Genomic DNA, 20,022 nt, shown 5'->3' with positions numbered 1-20,022 from the left:
TGGAAAAAAATTCCTGTCAGAATAGTGCTGTAAATGTAAGCCTTATAAATATGCAGCAAAACCTCCAAAATTGGATATTTTGGCAGATAATTAGATATTTGTCATTTTATAACCATGCTTGGGCAGACAAAGCCCCTCTGCCCTCCCTCTTTACACACACACACACACATATACAGACTCACATAACCCACTCCTTCATGACCTCCAAACTGTTCATGTGATTTCAGCCATTATAAAATAGAAATAGCCGTGCTACCTTGGGTGTTTTATAGGTGGACAGGCAGGGGATCGAACCCCAACTCTCTATTGGTAGAAAGAGACCGCAGTAAACCTTGTAGCTGAGTGTTGCTCTTTGTTATTACAGACAGGGTTAAGAGAGTTGTTTGTGCTCTACATAAAAATGTTTTTCAGCTCTCTCTCAATCCATTCTCTCTTACTCTATTTTAATTTAGTTTTCCATCACATTCAGTCTGGTTCATGTTCTTTCAGAATTTTTTTTTCTCTCTCTCTCTAAACCTCTCTGTTTCCCATTCCTCCCTCTCCAGTAAGAGGTACATCATTATTTTTCTATTAAATATGACATTGGGGAATGAAATATTGTTGATTGGGTTGGTGGAGAGGATTGATAAGTCTGTCCATTTATACATGCTATATCGTCCTGTCACTGTTTTCAATCACTTCGACAGAGAGGAGGATGGAAATATTGATAAAAGAACAGTACATGTATTACACACATATGAATATAGTATGTAGTCAGAACAAGTGCAAAAGCAGAGTTTAGCACCAAAGAGAGAAAAGGAGAATAAGTGAAGAGTTTTGCTCTTCAGCGTGCAGACTGTACCAAGTAAGGCCATATTTCTCCAGTCTCCATTATTAATGCCAGTTCTGGGTGACCATAAATCCGCTGGAATACACTGAACCACATCACCCAATCACCAAAGACTGCACTGCTGGCAGCAAACACACACTCACAGACTGCATTTCTGTGCTTCTGATTTGAAGGCGATGCATTACAAAGGAGTCTAATATGTGATTTTTTTTTTTTTGCTCAATCAGCATGCACACACACACACACACACACATGTGTACGCACGCATATGCACATAGACACATGCAAGCAGCCTCAGAAAGCCAGCATGCTAACACATACGCATGCACACTGAAAGCACATGTGCACACTCAAACATGCACACACATGTTTCTGCCAAATGCTAACACTGAACCACAGGTTTTCCCATGGAAAAAAACATCGGTGTTACTAAAACCTTTGGATCATATTATCTCATTTTCTCTCTCTCTCGTTCTCTGTCTGAATGCAGCCTAAGTGTAATGAACTTATATTTAACTGCTGCTCAGTTGTACAAGAGAGACTTTTCGACTGTGTGGACTTTCCCTGTGCTAAGCATTTTTTTTTTTTTTTTTTGCAGAAAAGGCCCTTTATTTACTTTGTTGACAGATTAGACTAAGATTGAATAACATTACAAATTTTACCCATTGCGCAAATTGGATAAGGTTTGGTTTCTAGCGACTCAGGAGACATCCAAAGTAAATTTATCATCTAACAAATCAGCATTATTCCAGAAACAGCAGGGTAAGACCTGCACTTCCCTTGTTGGCTTCAGTGAATACAAGAATGACTGACTGGATGAAGAAATGAATGATACACTAATAAAGAATGTCAGATTCTTTTGAAGTAGAGATCAGAATGACTAAGATAAGCTATTTTGCAAAGGTTACGTGGCTCAGGAGTGACACAGACGGCATCGCCCCGAGAAGCACACAAACACACAATAATACATGATCGGACACACACACACACACACATGCGCACACATGTACATAGTCACGCATCTGCAGACAAATACATACTTTGCAGTCAGATGGTGGTGCTTCCTGTGCGATCATGGGATTGAGCCCGACGCTGTTACTCATTCTGGCCTTATAAGGACAAGTATTGGAACGGTACAAATGTGCTGAATCTAATGGAACAGAAAGGAAACTGGGCTTACCCTGATGATCCAGAGCAACTGCGAGAATGAAAGAGGGAGGGATCAAGACCAGAGAAAATAAGTGGGAAGAGGGGAGAGGCAAATTCAAAGCAATCGGAGAACAGATATTCTACATTTGACAAGCTTTCCTTTTTTAGTGTGCAGCGTTTTTACTGTACAGCTTCTACAAGTTAAAATATTAGCATTAAAGGCCGGCAAACAATTAATTCACTTTGAATATTACTTAACATTCTTCCATGTCTCCCTTCCTCAATCATTACTTTATCTTTTCCTCCCTCTTTTTATCTTTATCCTACTGCTCTGTCTCACTCCCTCACTCATCATCAGCTTATGTTTTATCGCTCTCTTTTGCCTTTTTCTCTCCTTACCTGTCTAGCCTTATGTTAGTAATGTAACAGATATAAGTGATGTAAGGGAGGTCCAGCACTCACTAATGTGTGTTTGCATGTGTGTGTGTGTGTATGTGTGAACTCCTAGCAGCAGGTCAGGAGGTTATAATCCCCAAGTCAGACAAGATGGGATCAGTGCCGACTCAGTGGACCCAGACACATGGCTGCGTCTACTGGGACTATCATAGACACACGCAGACACACACACACACACAGAGACACACACACACAGCTATGATATACATCCTCTCACTGTCTCAGTCAATAATAGAGATACACTCATGGTCAGACATTTATTGTTCCTCTGTCTCTCCTACGGTCTTTTTCTGTCTCTTTTCAGTCCCCATGGACCACTGCGCCACTTAGCCAAACTCTCACTCTCTCACACACACACACACACACACACACTGAGTCATGAGGTAATCTTCAGCAAGGTTCGGTAGTTATGACTGACTGGAGCAATTAACGACTGACTTATCGTCCGAGATTTGGAGCCATTAACAGTTAAATCATTCACACTGACTGACCCAGATCGAGCGTGTGGGTGTATGCATTAATGTGGTGTGTGTTTGAGGAATACTCAAAAAACCTGCAATGGTAGCTTCCAGAAAAGTATGATTATATGCATGTGTGTATATGCATGTGTGCAGTGAGGAGTTAACTGCAAGCTCATATGAAAGCAACTAGAGCCACTGCTGCAGAGCATCAAGCCAAACGCATAACTATTTTGAGTCAGACCGGTCCAAGCCAAGCCACACAGCCTCCATTTGATTTGGCTGGAGAACAGTAGAAGAAAACCTGGTGTTGATAGAGATCCCCTTACGCACATACACACACATTGTCTAAGCAAATAAAAATGCGTAAAGCAACACAAAACTGAGCACACTTCTGCCCTGTGGGCGTAGTATAGCAGTACCAACGCAGAGAGCTCTGGAAAAAAAAAAGTTAAATCAGGCTCAACTTCTGCTGCAACGTAATGTGGAGTCATACAGCAAGGTGTTGAATCGGCCAATCACGTACATGCAAGCATATATTCCTGGTGGATTTCTTTGTAATTAGAGCATAATATTCCTACAATTTACCTTTCAGTCGTCGCAACAAAACATGACATTGTTTCCACCATGGTAACTGTTTTTGGTCTGGATCACCACTAACTGCACTGATGGAACTTCACTGGTTTTTATGATTAGAAATCAGTGTTTATCCAGTAACTCCGAAGAAGTTGTGACTTGCAGAATGAACCTTTTTCTTCTTACGAACAGATAGAAAAGCATTGTTCTTTCATTATGTGTAACTTTATTATTTTCTGTTTTCATTCTATCAAAGTGCAAATATGAAATCCACTGTGTTGACTTTAAATAAACCTAATCAAACACAGTTGTAGACAACAGTCGTGACCTTTATTTTATTTTAAATTAGAAAAGATGAAGGGAAATGGCTAAAAATAATAAAATAAATAATAGATTTTTTAAAGAAAGTCTGTAAAATAAATGTCCAACCATGACCAACTCTAAATTCAACACCTACTGTCTCCCCTTTGTACAAAGTACTAATCATTTCCCCTAATTATGTGCCCTCAGGATTAAATTGGGGACCTACTGCTGGATCCACAAGGAAGCAAGTCATTTGAGAAGAAAGAAGGGAGATAGAAAGAAAGAAAGACAAGATGGAATTTAATGTGAGGAAGAACAGAGGGAAAATTCAGAAAAGCACACAGGAGTAAAGTCAACAAATGAGCAAACCGCTGAACGTCAGAGATGAACATAACAGTTAAAAAGAAAGAGGTGGTGATGTAGATAAAAATCAAGAAAGAAACATAGCAATGAAAGGAGGGGTTGAAACAGAAAGCATGAGTGAAGCAGATGGATGGAGGGAGAGAGAGAGAGAGAAAAAAGACTGAAAAGGGAGAGTTATGCATTGTGTCATTATGGAGGAATGTTAATATGATTAGTGAATGACTCTGACCTCGCTGTCTGGGACTGGTGCCTGGCTGGTCTGATGACCGCTAAACGTCTGTTGGACACAAACACACACACACACTCACACATACATACACACAAAATAGAATGAAAGGATGAAAACATACATCCACCCCATGCCGAGACAGACACACACAATGCATGCAAGTATGAACGCATGATCTCACTTTAACAGAGACGTATGGAAGCATGTCTGAATGCTCATATTTTCTATTACATACACAGACCTCCCTCACTGGCATATGTGATTTGTGTCTTCTGTCTGCCAGAAGGTCAGAATGAATCAACATGTCATGACTTATTATCTGTTTTTAACATGCATGATTCCCTACAGTCTGGACTCATAAAGTTAAGGTCAAGATCCAGAACTCTTAATGGATCTGTGGTCATCGGGTCCCCTCATGACTACTTCAGTAAGATGTTTGTGCCTGGGTCCCAGGATGACAGACATAATTTATCATACAGGTCAAACTGGAAGAAGTCTTTATTCCATGATTTAATTCTCTGCATATCAGTCTGTAACCTTTATAAAAGTTTACTGTGCTTGATTACAGTTGTTGCACATTACAAGAAGAAGAGTAAACCTTTTGCTTAATGTCTCTTTTACAATGCCTCTCTTGTAATATTGAAATTGATTCATTTTCAAATAGTCAAAACGAAAGTTAATATGTTTTGTCAAACAAAGAGTTAGACATTGGCGCCTAGCCAAGTTTAGGCTTCATTTCCAGTAGCTGCTCTTCAATAAAGGCCTTCCTGTGTTTTGTTGTCGGAAAGCTCTAAGTGTAAAACAACAGCAGAAATGTTGTGTTTGCCGTAACAGCACAGCTTGACTCACTTCATTATGGCTCTGACAACACGGCGAGGTTGCTACGTGTTACATCGATACAAACAGAAATGTAAACTCAGCTGCAGAGACTATGACTAAGTATTAAAAAAGTAACACAAGGTGAACATAACAAGCCTTCTATTAAAACCCCTTCTGCTCAAGCCACCTGCATTACCATGTATGTCGATTCAATCAGTTTACCAGGACGATACAGCTCAGTTTGAGGGTGGAGGCTTCAATTTATGACCGTAGTATCTCAGCACAGTTACAACATGATGTGAGGGTGCAGTACAAAGGTGTATGAATGCAGCACAGCATGTCATTGCACAGTTAAAATGTGTTACATTCAGCCTGTAGGAAAAAAAAAGTACGAGTGTATTGAGGTGACTTAGAAAAGTCTTAATATAAGTACAAAGACAATAATTGATTTTCCACAAGAAATTAGAGTTTCAGGGTGGAATGTTTCCTCAAAGCGAGAGGGATATGTGCTTGCATAGTTTTCTTCTTGGTGTTCCGGTTTCCTCCCATAGTCCAAAGTATTGGTATGAAGATTAACTGATATGTATTAGACAACCAATACAAGAGTCAGAGATTTGGCTACATTGATAAACAACCACAGATCCAACCCAAATGAGGCGCAAAATTTGGATAAAAACGATTCAGCTGTCAACAAACGATCATCCCAAAGTCCCCTGTCTATCTCTCTCTCTGCACTGTGACTGTAGTCTCTGTGAGTGTGTATGAGTGCAACCCAACCCCTCTCCTGCTGCCGTGATATTGACCCAATCACACCCCAAATTTACAGACTGAAAGAAATGCGGATACCACCATGTTTACCACTGCCTGTCGTTTACATTTGCATTCTTCAAAAAGTGCACCAGTATCATAAAATATGTTGGGAGAAACAGAAAAGTTACAGACAGGAACTTTAACACTAGCGTTAGCAGCTAATGTTACTTCCAACTGACCCCTAGCTCGTCCCAGTTGAAAGTAAAACTTAATTAGCATTTTAGTGAAAAAATGCCTCGGATAAAACAATATCCAGTGTATCACTGCCCATGTTTACTACTGTTAGTGTGGCTAAAAACATTCAAACTTCTCTTTTTCTTTTTTATTCGTTTTATTCACATTTATTATTAAAAAGATGGCATGTACAGTACATTTTTAATGAGCGGACACACACAATGGCAATCGCTTCTGGAATTTCAAGCCCTGCATGCATTTTTATCTGGTTCTTAGGGATATTCAGCAAAGGGCCATATCAATATCACATGCAGAAATAGAAATTATCCTTTAATCTAGCGTGAAAGCCTCTTTTGTTGCAGTGCTGTTGGCAAAAACTGTTGGAATAATAGATTTTATTATGTAGAGGTCACATTCCTGGAAAACCTTTCCGTGGTTGCGGCCAAGGATGTGTGTGTTTATCTGTGAGTGAGTGAGTGTGTGTGTGTGTTTTGCCTTCAGGTATTGCTCATGGGTATTGATGTCATTACATTTTATCAAATCTAGATGTCTATTTAGCCCTCATGACTTCTATTCAGGCTTTGAGAAAGATGCCAACAGGCAAATATACACATAGACACACACACACAAAGTCTTGTCCAGGTATGTGTGTAAAGAGCGATAGGTTTTGGTCCAATGGAGAGTGTTATCAGCACTGGCCACTGCACTGTGGACAGGACAGATAGCCAACTGCTGTGTGTGTCTGTGTGAGTGTGAGTATGTGTTTGTTCATGTGTGTGCACATGTTTTTCTAGATTGTTGGTTCAGCTGTGTTGTCGGGGATATACACACCTGTAAGTGTCAAATATGTGTACCTGTGTATGTGGGAGCGCACACTATATACACACTTAAGAGCAAGCGAGGATATACGGCGTGCGCGCGTATGTGTATTTGGAGATTGTCAGCGATTCTTAAAGCGGCATGCAGCTCTTGAGCTTCTGGGAGAGAAAATATCTGACGTTGAAATATGGTGAGTCATCTGGTAGATAAGAAATACTGAGGGATGGAGAGAAGGAGAGGGGAAAAAGAGAGAGAGAGGGAGAGGTTGAGAGAGATACTGTAGTAAGAGTCAGTGAGTTTCACAATAAGCAGGTCTGAGAAGATGAGATGTCAAAAGAGGCTGAGTGAGGGGAGGGAGGGGGGGGGGGGGGAGAGATGGAGAGTCACACAGAGAAACTGAAAAAAGAGTGTGTTGAAAAGCCAGCCGGGGAGAGGAAGATGTTGAGGAACATCAGCAACACAAACACGCCTTTTTAACTTCTTGTTAAACCCTTCTTCTAACTGTATATTTTAACATACATTTGTAGTGTTAGGTTCTGGTCAATATCAGGAATTCTTCTCAGCATGAGAAAGTTACTAAATAAAATAAAAGTTGTTTGTCTGTATGTGTTAGCCCTGTGGCACTACAAACAGGTAATGAAAATGGATGGATGATTAAAATGGAAAATAATGCCTTGGAATAATGTGGAGGTCACAGCATGCAGGTAGGAAAACATACTTGTGTGTTTATCTTTGTGTGTACATGTGTATGTAGAGGTGTGTTCGTTTGTTTCCTTTTATTTATAGATCTTCGGTCTTCTTGATGTTGATTTATGGAATCTGGATTTAGCACACATGACTTCTGTTCAAGCTTTGAGAAGGAAGCCAACAGGCAAACATACATACACACACACACAGCTTTGTCTAGGTATGTGTGTATACTGTGTGTATGACTTGTCTTATGTAGATTTATCACTTTGCATGGATGCTGTATGTTTGTAAAATATATATTTTGCACAGAGATCAGAGATTCATATATGAAAGTATAAATACAAACATACCATGTATACATGTTCTCTAAGTTTTTCTGTTTACTTTTTTAATTCATATTATTACACATTTCTCTATATATTTGTTTTATTTATCACTTTTCTCTCGAATGCTTCGTCAGCACAGACAAACTTTCATGTCATGCTAATAAAGCAAACCTAAATTGCGAATGAGAGAGATGTCTGGAGAGAAAGTCTTATCTTTAAGGAGGGGGGGGGGGAGTATTTGTCAGGGAAAGTTGTACTGTAATAGAGAGGAAATTCAAGTCACACGCTGAGATATTGAGAAGAGGGGGAGCTTATGTAACTATGGCATTTCAATACAGCTGTCCAAAATGCTGACTGAAAGAAAGTCAGTTTCACTTAATGTTTTTTTTCTGATAAAAAGTAGACATACTGCCAAAATGCTTAGAGAATTTTCACTCCAAATCAGTGTAACTAGTGAGGCAGAGAAAACATTTCAAGTTCCACTCTGCCCTGCATTTTGTGTTTTTTGTTTTTTTTTCTCCGGACAGCTCACTGAAATGTTTTCCCCCAGCCCAGTAACATAGGCCTTTCAATTTAATACTCCCATTTTCACAGTTTGCCAACTTCACTTGTGAGTGTTCTTCATTAAATTAAGCTTAATGGACAGGAAAACAGTGGCCTGCCTTGGTGATTTTTATTCATTTTAAAGTAAAGCTGAGATTAAAAAAAGGAAAGTGATCAAGAAAATAAAGTAATTTGAGTCGGATCTGAACCTCTGCTGTTTTTAACACATCCATAATAACAATCACAACCACAAACTACTGCACATTAGAGCCTAGTTTTAAATTGACAAGAACTACAATGTGATGAAAAACACTCACTTAAGAGATTAAATGTGTTATTTGCCAGTTGTCGACTAAAAGCTTTTGCAGGAAACTTCCTGTGTTGAAAAGTCAAACATGGTAGTCTTAAAATCTAGTTCGTTTGCCGTTTGGTTTCCTTTTTATTTCTTTTACTAGCATTGGGATTCTCCTATTGGTCGCTTTGTAATGGAGAGATTTGTTTCCAACTGCTAACTCAAAACTAGCCAACCTCTTCAGTGAAGATGTCTCAATAGTGTTTGGGAATTCAGGCCAAGTCCCTCACACCCCCTCTCTTTCTCTCTCACACACACACACACACATGCACACTCTTCCTCTCTTCCTCCCCCCTTCTTCTCCCCCCTCTCTGTCCTCCCATCTGTGAGTTCAGATGAACAGAAGTCTCCCGGGGCTTTTCATTGGCCGCGCTCCACACTAAGAGGCGAGCTAATTGGCCAGCTGGGGCCCAGCCGGTTGTTGGAGACAGGGCATTGGCCGAGAGAAGGGTCAAGTGGCGTGTCATTGGTCAGATTGGCTGGTAACCTGGCAAAACTTCAGGTTTTCTCTCTTGAGAAAAGCCTGGTGAGAAAAAAAAAAAAAAGAAAATCCGGGAAAGACTGTTGAGCATAATTTGGCAACAGCTTTTCTGAAAAAAAAAAAAACGTTGGTTAATTTGCAACATTTTAGAGACATTAATGTGTGTATTTGTGGGTGTTGCAAGTCCTTGGAGTCCTTGTATGAATTTGCAAATAAACGTTCAATCATTAGGTCCCAAATTGTCGGAGGCACTGCGTCACCTTCAGCTTTAGCAGTTTATCAATCCAAACTGGAAGGAAATCACAGCCAACTGTAAGCATGAGCGCATGTGTTTGCTTGTGTGACTCATTTGTGTTGTATGTGTTTTGTTTTTGTGTGCATTTGTGTATCTTATCTGTTGGTTTTATAATTAGTTCAAACTAGTAGTAGTTGATGTTGATGGTATGATCTCACTATGTATTTTCTCTCTCCAACCTTAACTTTTTCCCTGGCGTTTCTCCCTTGGGACTTTCCTATCCTTCCATCTCCCAGAGCAAAATCTACAGTGGAGTCCTCTAACCTAAATGACCAACGAACTTGTCAGTCAATGGCTTCCAAAACTGCCCATATCTAACATTATATGAACTGGCACGTTTACTGAGTACAGCATCATTTGTCAGTGCCTCCCAAAGCTATTACGAATGAGCATTACATTTATCATCCATATAACCATTTTTCTGATCAGCCACCTCTATGGTTATGTTTTGGTCAAGTTTAGGGAACTACTTGGCTGAGGTCAGGGAAAGATCATGGTCATGAAAAACAATTCCTCTCTGATCTCCTACCAACCGATTTCTGTGGTAGCAGATGGGATGCTAAAAGTGGTCTCCTTTGTCAAAGCTATGAGGTTTTCTGGCGTTATAAAAACATTAAGTCACTCCCACCTTTGCTTACAGAGACAACAATCTTTACTCACACAGGAGGTCCTTGTCAGGAAAGTGTAAACAGAGAAGGTGATTTTAAGAGTTTGAACAATCGATCAGTGCTGTAGTTTTTCTGGTGAAGGCAGTCTCCTCAGTCGAAGAGACACAATCTTTCTCTCTCTCACACTGCAGGTTAATATCTATCCACCTCCACCTTTTTAAGTAGCAGAGTGAGCTAATCCTGAGGAAATGAGAGGTGGAGGTTAGTCACCAAGGATTAGTCTGGTCCCAGGACATCAAACGTTCCTTCCCCACCCAGGAGATAATCATAGCCAGGTTAGCCAGGAAATTAAGTGACTGCCTTTTGGAGGGTTTCTAATCCCCGTCTTGCTCTCTTCTTACATTTCTCTTTCTTTCCCACCCGTCCCGCTTTCTCTAATTCTGTTCTCCTCCTCTGCCCATCCCCCCCTTTCCACCCCACCTGGACCAGAGCTAAGTCTACGTCCTGCAACAGACTGCTTGTGTCTGCAAGAAAACTTCCATCTCTATTTCTAGGAGCGTATTTGATAGATGACACTATTCTCCTTTGTACTGAAGGTAATATCTGATCCTTCAGCCAAGTCAGAGTTTTCAGACAAATTGAAAATTTAGTCATCTTTCTTGTCTTTTGGTCAGGTATAACATGCAGTCATGTTCCTGGTTAATATAGTTGTGTATGCTCATCAACACACCAACCATTTCAGTGACACCGTGACATACGTAAAGCGAGCAGTTTTTAGCTACAATTCTAGAGAGAGTTGAATTTTTTGAAAGAGGTTTCTCAGGGGTCATACAATGTGGGTCAGAAAGGACTTATGCTTTAAAGACTTTATAGTTGTGTGTGTATTTGTGTGCATTTCTTTCCATGTAAGACCCCCAGAAAGAACGACTCCCCGCGGGCTTTATGTGTTTGTGTGTCTGTACATGTGTACATATCTGTTCATGGATTCAGGTCCATATACCGAACAAAAGCTCAGCGTAGCAAGTGGATTTCTGCCTCTTTCCAAAGCTTGTCATCCAGCACAAAAGCAAATGTTGCCTCCATTCTCCACACTTCTTTGTCCATTTTCGCTCAGGGTGCCTCATCCTTTCACATGTGCACAGTCATACACAACATACACACACAGTTTGCACAAATAGTCAGAAATACACTTATTATTATTATTATTTCATTTTCAACTCATTTGTCTCTACATTTCATACAAAATTGAGGTATATTCACCCACTTGTAATAATCAAAGAACTTAAGATGTACATCCAATCTAATGAAATCCCTGTTTACACATTATGGATGTAAAAAGACATGCCAGACTCAGTTGTTGTGTAATAATCAGCCCCTTTCAGACCTCTTAATGTAAATGTGATGGCAATTTGGCACATTGGTCTCATGTCTGAATATGGGGCAGAGTCAGTTTTATGTAAAAGTCACGATGGAAATCTTACTAAGTCAGAACTTGTAACATTCAAAATGGCCCAAGTCTGAATCAAATGCCAGCAAATGAATGTTAAGGCAGCAGAACAAGCTAAAACATGTGCAAAGAGAGATAAAATGCATGTCTCGCTCACCTGATTAAGATCACTCTAATAATCTATAGTAATCACCTAATAAAAACAGTTAAATAAAATATGAACCACTGTAAATGAACAGCTTATACATTGATAGGGAGATTCTATGTCAACAGTTGGGTCTGTAAATATCACATTTTACCCTCGTGTTGTGACCAGTGCAAAAGAGGTTAAAAAACCCTCAGACAACCACAATAATTATTACCAGCTGTCGCCCTCGATATATTTTCAGCTTCCATCCATGCCAACTGCATGGATCGATAGGACAGGCGCCATATATCTCTCGGGCACCTACATTTTCTGTCATGTCTGAATAAAACTGTGAGGAACATTTACATAAAAGTGGCATGACTGAGTGACATCACATTAACAGTTTGTTGAAGCCACATATCCCATGTCTGAAAATGGCTTTAGAGTGATTTAGAGTGTTTCCAACGCAGATTAAGCCTTTATACGCACATCCACACGCACCGGTGAGAGGACGTCAGGTTCATCGCCCCGCCGTTACCTAAACTGACATTTCAAAGCAGAGGGAATGTAAGGATGACAGGAGAAACCAGACAAGAAAAACAGAGGAGGAGATGAGAAGGGAAGAGAGTAATGTAAAAATAGACCGGACAAGATATAAAACATGTTGAAACGAGAACAGTATGACAAAGGAGACAATAGAAGAGGAGAGGTCAAGACTTTCATGAGATTAGAAAGGATAAAAAAATATAGGAAAAAAAATCCAGACACCCTGGCTATCATTCCCGCCCGACTGGAGCCAATCATCTGAAAAAGGAAGAGACAGAGACCGAAAGAGAAAGTGTCGCTTTCATCCTATTACAGCTCCATCTAACCTGTCACTGTAGCCACCTGCTCCCTCTGTCACACACAATCACACACACACACACACACACACACACACACACTCAGATGCCAAAACGTATATTTTCAGTCTCGTATTTAGATTCTGTACATATTCATGCACATGCATACTTTCCCTCTCTCTCTTTCTCTCTCACACACACACACACACACACTCACACACACACAAAGCAGAAAGGTGGCTGTGCTGCTCTTATGTGCTTATGCTCTTATGCTAAGTCCTGCTCCTGAGATATCATAGAGAAATAAATAAATAATACGAGAATCCACAAATAAAAACCCAGCAGAGATTTTCCTACCTAAGGCGCCGGCATTATGAAAAAAAAAAAAAAAAAAAAAACGGCAGAGGAGGTAAAAAATTTACCCTGCTCTCATCTTTGCTGTCTCTGTCCTCTCTCTCCCATCATCTCTCCGTCTCCGTCAGGTAAATTGTCTCCCCTTTAACCTCTACCTCTTTTCACTCTCCCGTACTTCTCTCTCTCTCTCCTCCACTTGCTCAGTCTTTCCTTGGAATTCACCTTTCTTTGTTCCCCTTAATCCTCAAAGGGGAACTTTTTTAAAGTCGGGAAGTTTGGGGTACAGAGACACAGATGAGGAGTCTGGGGGTGGGGGGCGTAGAGGTAGAAGGATATATTATCTGCTTAGAGGAAACCAAATTATCTTCCTTCACTTTTACTGCTTCCCTCCCTCCGTCCCTCTATATATGCCATCACCCCTGACTCTCTTTCTCTCTGTCCTCTTATCAACTCCCCACCTTGCACTTTCAAGGACAAGCTTAACTGTTAAGAAAACTAAGGATTGGATAAACCTGTGTGTGTGTGTGTGTGTGTGTGTGTGTGTGTGTGTGTGTGTGTGTGTGTGTGAGAGAGAGAGAGAGAGAATTTAAACGTACATTATGTGTGATTTTGTGTGTTGGTCTTTTATTTTTTTTACTGACTGTATAATGTGTCTATGTCACAGCATGTGCACACACTTAAATATTGTGTGTGTGTGTGTATACGTGTGTGTGTGTGTGTGTGTGTGTGTGTATGTGTGTGTATTTCTCTAAAGGCTTTGTAGCAGAGACTAATCCTATCCTCTGTGCTATCGCCTTACCTTCCTTCTTACTATCATTTATTTATCCTCATCTCTCTGTCTCTTTCCCACCACACTCGCTGTTTCCCCTTCTCTCTCTCTCTCTCTCTCTCTCTCTCTCCAAATATATACATATATTTATATATAAATCAACATTATCAATGTATTACTTTGTTGCACTTTAACTCCTACTACTTTCCCAGTGCTACACACACTTTGCATAAATATGAACATAGTTCAGTCTATGTTATCTAAGCACAGGACTCTGTGTATTTTGCACACATCAGCAGTGGAATAACTTCACACTACCATTGAATTGTTCCATATGTTCTTAGAGTCATAATCATGATAATTTACCAGAAGCTTCTTACACCATAAGGGCTCTGGAGGTAAATGTAATAAATGAAGAACGAAATGCCCCAATACAGAAAATGTACACTTTTTTCTAGAGATGCACCAATATGATATTACAATAATGATAATTATAGACTAAGTTATTAAATTTCAAAACAAGATAATAATGATTATGATTGCTGATAATTTCATTATTACAAATGCAAAATGTGAAGATGACAATTGATATGAATATATATTTGATTTGCATGTTTTTTTCTAATACAGCACCAAGTTTTACAGCATTCACCCCTACAATAAAGAATATATTTATTTATTGTAAACTTGTTTCTAACAACCAGTTTATCTTTTTAATATAAAGACTAATTAACATCAGGCTATATCTCCTTATTAACAAGACCCTTAGAATAACCTCTGATTAATGGTTGAAGCCCTCAGACTCCACCGTTTAGAAAGTCTGCAGGTCTTGAAGGATAAAGTGGTTAACAGCTCCATGGCATCGTTCATCCTCTCCTCTGTCCTCTCTCTGCTGCTGCCGGTCAGACTCACTGCTGCAGGTACTTCTGCTTGAGAAGAGGGGCAGTCTGGTGTCACCCTAAAGTCTACAAGAATTGAACTTATTTTAAGATACTTAGCTTATTAGACTCAATCGTTACATACAGTGAATGTCCATTTTGAGCTCGTTCATAACAATGAGCTCTGTATGTCTACATATCGGCTGTGGATGAGAGGGAAGCGGGAGTTGACTGCTGGAAGTCGACGACATCGTATTTAAGTTTATGTTCTGCTTGTCCCAACAGTTGTTTGATAAATTGCTTGCACATTTGGCGCTTGGCAGGTGTTAATTTTGTACCCTGTATGTATTTGTATTAGTTATGTCGTGATGACAAAAATCTATTATTGCAGTCACACTGTAGGGACCTACTTTCCACTCGGCGACAAAAAAAAGTGTGTGATTTTCATTTCCTGTTACCATAGAGACCTTTTAACCATTGCTTTGATCTTCCCCTGACCTAAACCAACTTTTAACCAAACCTTAAACCCCCCCCCCAGTTGGATGTTTTAGCGTCACTGTGCAGAATGATGTATGTGCAGAGTTGAACACTAGAAGGTTATTTTCTCATTCATCTGCTGACAATAGAAAGTTTAAGTTTAAAGGGTCTATCTAATGAGCAGGATTTGTGACATCACAACTAGTTCAGAGCCAATCATGGTCCAGGTTCAACTTACACAACTGTGATGTGGAAACTTGAAGCCTCCAGTGCACATACACTGAGAACGGACTTTAGGAGACATCTTATGTCAAAGCACTTCAACTTGTGAAAGTAACAATATTTGCATATTCTTGTATTCTGTCATTTTTAGTGAGGGAGAAAGAGTAGATGTCATTTTGAGGATTTTAACAAGATAATTGGAATTTTTATGTGGAAAAACAATATCAGACACAAATTATCATTATATATAAAGTAGAGTGTTGTCAGGAAGGGATCTTTAACCATAGCGGTGGTAGATCAGAAAATACTCACACAAATCAGTTTTGATTGTAATGTTTTTTTTGAAGACACAAACAATGATGTCGTACTGATAGAGACATAAGATAAGAAAACGCTCACATTTCATTTTGGAAGGTGATAAAAAACAATCTATTTTGGTGTTTAGCTTACAGGAGTTGTTGTGGTTTTTGGAGTTAGTGTAAGGTTACAGTTGGGTTGGAAAGGGTTTAACTTGTTATCATTAAAGTCTTTCCAAGGATCATCAAGTCTCCGAGGAATTAATGTACATTAAGTCAATGCATCAGTTCTCCTCGGTGACAAAAATAAGTTAGTATGTGCGTGTGCATGTGTGCGCGCGTGTGTGTGTTTGTCAGGATGCCACCCACTTGATAACTTTTAAATGCCATTTTAAATAAAGAGGGATGAATTTGATTGATAGGTCTACATCCTGATATGCATACAAACACACACACACACACACACAAACCTAATATGAAGTCGCTTGCACTCCCTCACAAACCTACACCAAATAAACAGGATATGCTTTGCATTAGGTAGTATTAATCACTGTATTCATGGGAGACGCTCTAAGCTGCGTGCTTTGGGGAAAATTGACCTTCTGTAGTCTTAATTGTACCAGAGGCTCAACAGCGCTGTGACATTTAACTGTGCTCCAGTCTTAATTCTTAGCCCTTTATTCTAGTGCTTTGCTGACATTTCAGTGAGAAGAGGTTTGTGAATAAAGATGCTTGGTGCTCCTTTGGTGTTGTAAACAAATAAGCAAATTTGCCCATGGTTATTTATTCAGTTCCTATCTTTCTCTGCCTCTCTTACAGTTTTTGTTGTCTATCAACCACACTCTTTTGGGCTGCCACTCCCCGTGTCTCTCTGAGTGAGATTTTACAGCCCCAATAGCACAAAGTGACCATAATGGTATATGTCTGCAGAGGCTTCACGGGGTTGTTGATAATAGCAATGACTCAGCGATTACTTTGCCAGGTGCTGAGATTTCTAGTTTTATAACTTTGCTGTTTTTGTAAACACACACACAGAAACACCACCCACTAAGACCCCTTTTTTTTTTTGGTCAAAAATGGATCATGTTGCTACAAGTAAGTGAACAACCGTCAGACTTTAAAGCTAAGAAAAGAAAACACAAAGCATTGAATGTTTTTGCTGAATTGTAAAGAGATTTCTTATCATTACACATTTCTGATTAGCTCTGAGCTAGCTTACTCATGTAGTTCATAGAAAAATTAATGACGACATTTGCAATTTCATGACAGTGCATTTGTCACCGATAAAATATAATCATCATATATTAGGATTAATATCCTCCCTTTATACAATAGATACTCATTTGTCTGACTCCAGTCCAGATTTGCAAATTTAATCCAGACAGGCAGCGAGATTTCTCTGCAGCACTTTTGACTGACACATCGCTATCACGTCAGCTCATCTGTCTTCACTCAGCCTCTCGCTAGTCGCCACAGTTAACAAGGTTGTTGTCTGATGTTAGAGCTCTGGTTGAAAAAGTAATATGGCTTTGTCAAAACTAGCCAATACAAAAATGAAAGGTTGACAGTAGAACCGTGTATTTAAGGATAAGTGGACTGAGAAATACGTGTTCATTTTGTCCTGAGAGAAGAACAAGACTATTGTGTGTATTTGTGGAAACAGTGGCTATACTGAAGAGTGATAAAGTAAAACGCCACTACGACATTAAACATGCCCCATCTAAACACAACTATCCCCAGAACAGGGTTAGTACAAAGTTGAAGTCATGACAAGCCTCCAACAGAATAATTGTTAAATCAATGACATTTTCAACAACACAGTGAAGCCCTCACAAATGAACACCAGTGTCTCCGACTGGCCATCACACCTTTTGAAGGACATGGTTACACAACGAAGGTCTCCTATTAATACAGAAATACTATTCTGGAGATTTTTGTACTGAAATATCATCATGTAATGAACCCTTGGTGTATATTTTTGAAGTGAGACTTGTATTTGAGCACCCCTGCTTTGTACTGTATATTCATTTTATATCACAAAGCTGAAAAGGCTGGTTAATTGTAAAAAGTCATGTGGAGTTATATGCTTTTGAAAAACAACAAGAATGACCAATATTTATTTAAACAAACCTACAAATCCTATGAAGGCAGCAGCCTATGTTTCTGATCCATATGTTACTCTTAAATGGAGAGATGAGCAGGACATACTGTGGTTGACTTTGGGAGAGTGACTGTCTCCTGTGTGGTCAACACAGTCTCATTAGCAGAATGATGAACTATGGAAAGGCCTCATTTGAATAGCTGTGTGTGTGTGTGTGTGTGTGTGTGTGTGTGTGTGTGTGTGTGTGTGTGTGTGTGTGTGTGCAGAGCTGAACTTGCATTTAAATGTGAAGAAGCATGTGCTTGTGAGTGTGCTTGTCTGCTCTCTCTCCTTTAGTGCTACTTTGTTAAGAGGCTGTAGTAATTAGCCTGAGAAAATGGATGGCTTTTCACCAGCAGCTGCAATTACTACTTTCTCTAGAATGAATGGATGGATGGATGGATGGATGGATGGATGGATGGACAGAGGGATGTTATACAGTAGTAAATTAATGGATTTGTAGTTGTAGATAGAAAGACCGGGACGCTGCGAGGGAGGGCAGAGGGATGAATTAACGGAAGGAAGCATGCATGGATGGAGAGAAGTGGGGGGTTAGAAAGATGGAGTGTTTGGGGTAGAAGAGGATGAATGGGCTCGGTTTACATTTTCATCTCTTTTTTTTTTTGAGAGAGAGAGACATGGGATGGTGTCATAACTCATTGCATGTTGTCATGAACGGCATACAGGTGATGAAGGTTATAAGCTAAATGTGATGTGAGTTTGGAAAGTAAATGGAGAATAAATTACACATTGACATCTGGACAGGTGTTAGATTTCTGTATCCGGAGCATAGCTCACTTCACACACACACACACACGCAGACATATTCACACGGCGACAAGATGTTTTTTCTTGGTCGCTAGATGACATATTACTAATATTATTTTTGATTAAGGTGCATTAATTAATCAAACATACGTAGCATGTGGGTGTGCGAGAATGTGATAAGGTATGTGGTCGTGTGTGAATGGATTTCCTTCTTTTAAATTTTGAGTGTGTGCATCCGTGTGTATCTAAATCTTTCTTTTTCCCCTGTGAAATATTAAGAGCACGCCTGGAGTGGAGTTATGACAAAGAAAGGCCTTTCAATATGAACAGGTGACAAAATTCACCTAAGTTGTATTGTAATTTTCTAAAAACCCGAAGCAGTTTTTACACACGTGTGGCATACTTGAGTGGAAGCTGGAAAGCTTTTCCAATAAAAAGAACAATTAGAAAAAATGAGGGCTTTTATTTAATACTGTCAACGGCATTTTGTTAAGTAATTCTTTCAACTTTTATTTCATTTCATAAGAACTTTATACAACAGTGACACAAAGTTAAAATGTCCAAATACATGGTGTGAATGGGTGGTAATGAACGAGAAAAAAAAGGCTGTAGTACCTGTTTGCACCATAGATCAATGGCCACATTCAAATTTGAGGTCGACGCTGAGTACCAATTATGGAGTTGACACTAAATACTAAGTGCAACATAACCTACAAATACTATGTCCTCTAGTCTTTTAGAAATAAAACAGAAGGTCACATAAAAAGGCACCACTGGGGCAAAATGCAGCATTAGTTGGAAGAAGGTACAACATGTGGTTCGTATATACTATTTTGTTATTTATTCTGTACGCACAGCATCAATTTTTTTCCTCATTAAAGGATTTTTTCTTCATTAAAGGAGTTTTTCTTCATTTAAGCAGTTTTACCTCACTCAAATGAAGGTCTAATGATAGAGGGTGTCGTATGCTATACAGATTGTAAAGTCCCTTGAGACAAATTGGGCTACATAAACAAAATTGACTTGACCTATTTCAGAAAAATGCAAAATATTAAAGAGATGGTTAACATCTCTGTGTTGTTCATGGCATCAACACAAGCAAAAATTCTGGTTGGAAATGTATTAATTTTCGCACCACTGACTTTGGTTATTGATCTTTCCATCACACAGCTATTGATAAAAAGCAATAGCCAAGTTTTATGCAGTGGTATCGAGGGGTCTGACCAGCTCCTGATGATATTTTGGGTTTGACACCCAAAAACTAAAGAGATGAGCATTTTGGGCCGTGTTTCACAGTATATTTTGTAGTGTCAGTGACATACTCCCAGCAGTTATTTACAGACGTGCTGTACTAAGACATATGTATAAAATCTTCTTCCTCTGAACACAGGGGATTGATCTACTGTATGAGCTCTATTGGCA

General features: G+C 39.4%; 1 protein-coding gene across 7 annotated transcripts in view; it reads left to right on the top strand.

The window, feature by feature from the left end:
• The window catches only part of pard3bb (par-3 family cell polarity regulator beta b), a 227,837-nt gene that overhangs the window by 177,889 nt on the left and 29,926 nt on the right, over positions 1-20,022 (top strand). Inside the window, exon 23 of one of the 7 annotated variants that reach the window (XM_067603158.1) lies at positions 3,979-5,454. The exons of the other annotated variants lie outside the window; for them this stretch is intronic. Coding sequence (XP_067459259.1) covers positions 3,979-3,984 — 6 coding nt within the window. The 3' untranslated portion in view covers positions 3,985-5,454. Of the gene's footprint in view, positions 1-3,978; positions 5,455-20,022 lie in introns of those variants that run through there. 7 annotated transcript variants of the gene reach the window in all.

Source organism: Thunnus thynnus, chromosome 11 (assembly GCF_963924715.1).
Source record: "Thunnus thynnus chromosome 11, fThuThy2.1, whole genome shotgun sequence".
In the NCBI taxonomy this organism is placed as follows: Eukaryota; Metazoa; Chordata; class Actinopteri; order Scombriformes; family Scombridae; genus Thunnus; species Thunnus thynnus.
This window is presented reverse-complemented; position numbering and strand designations above follow the sequence as displayed.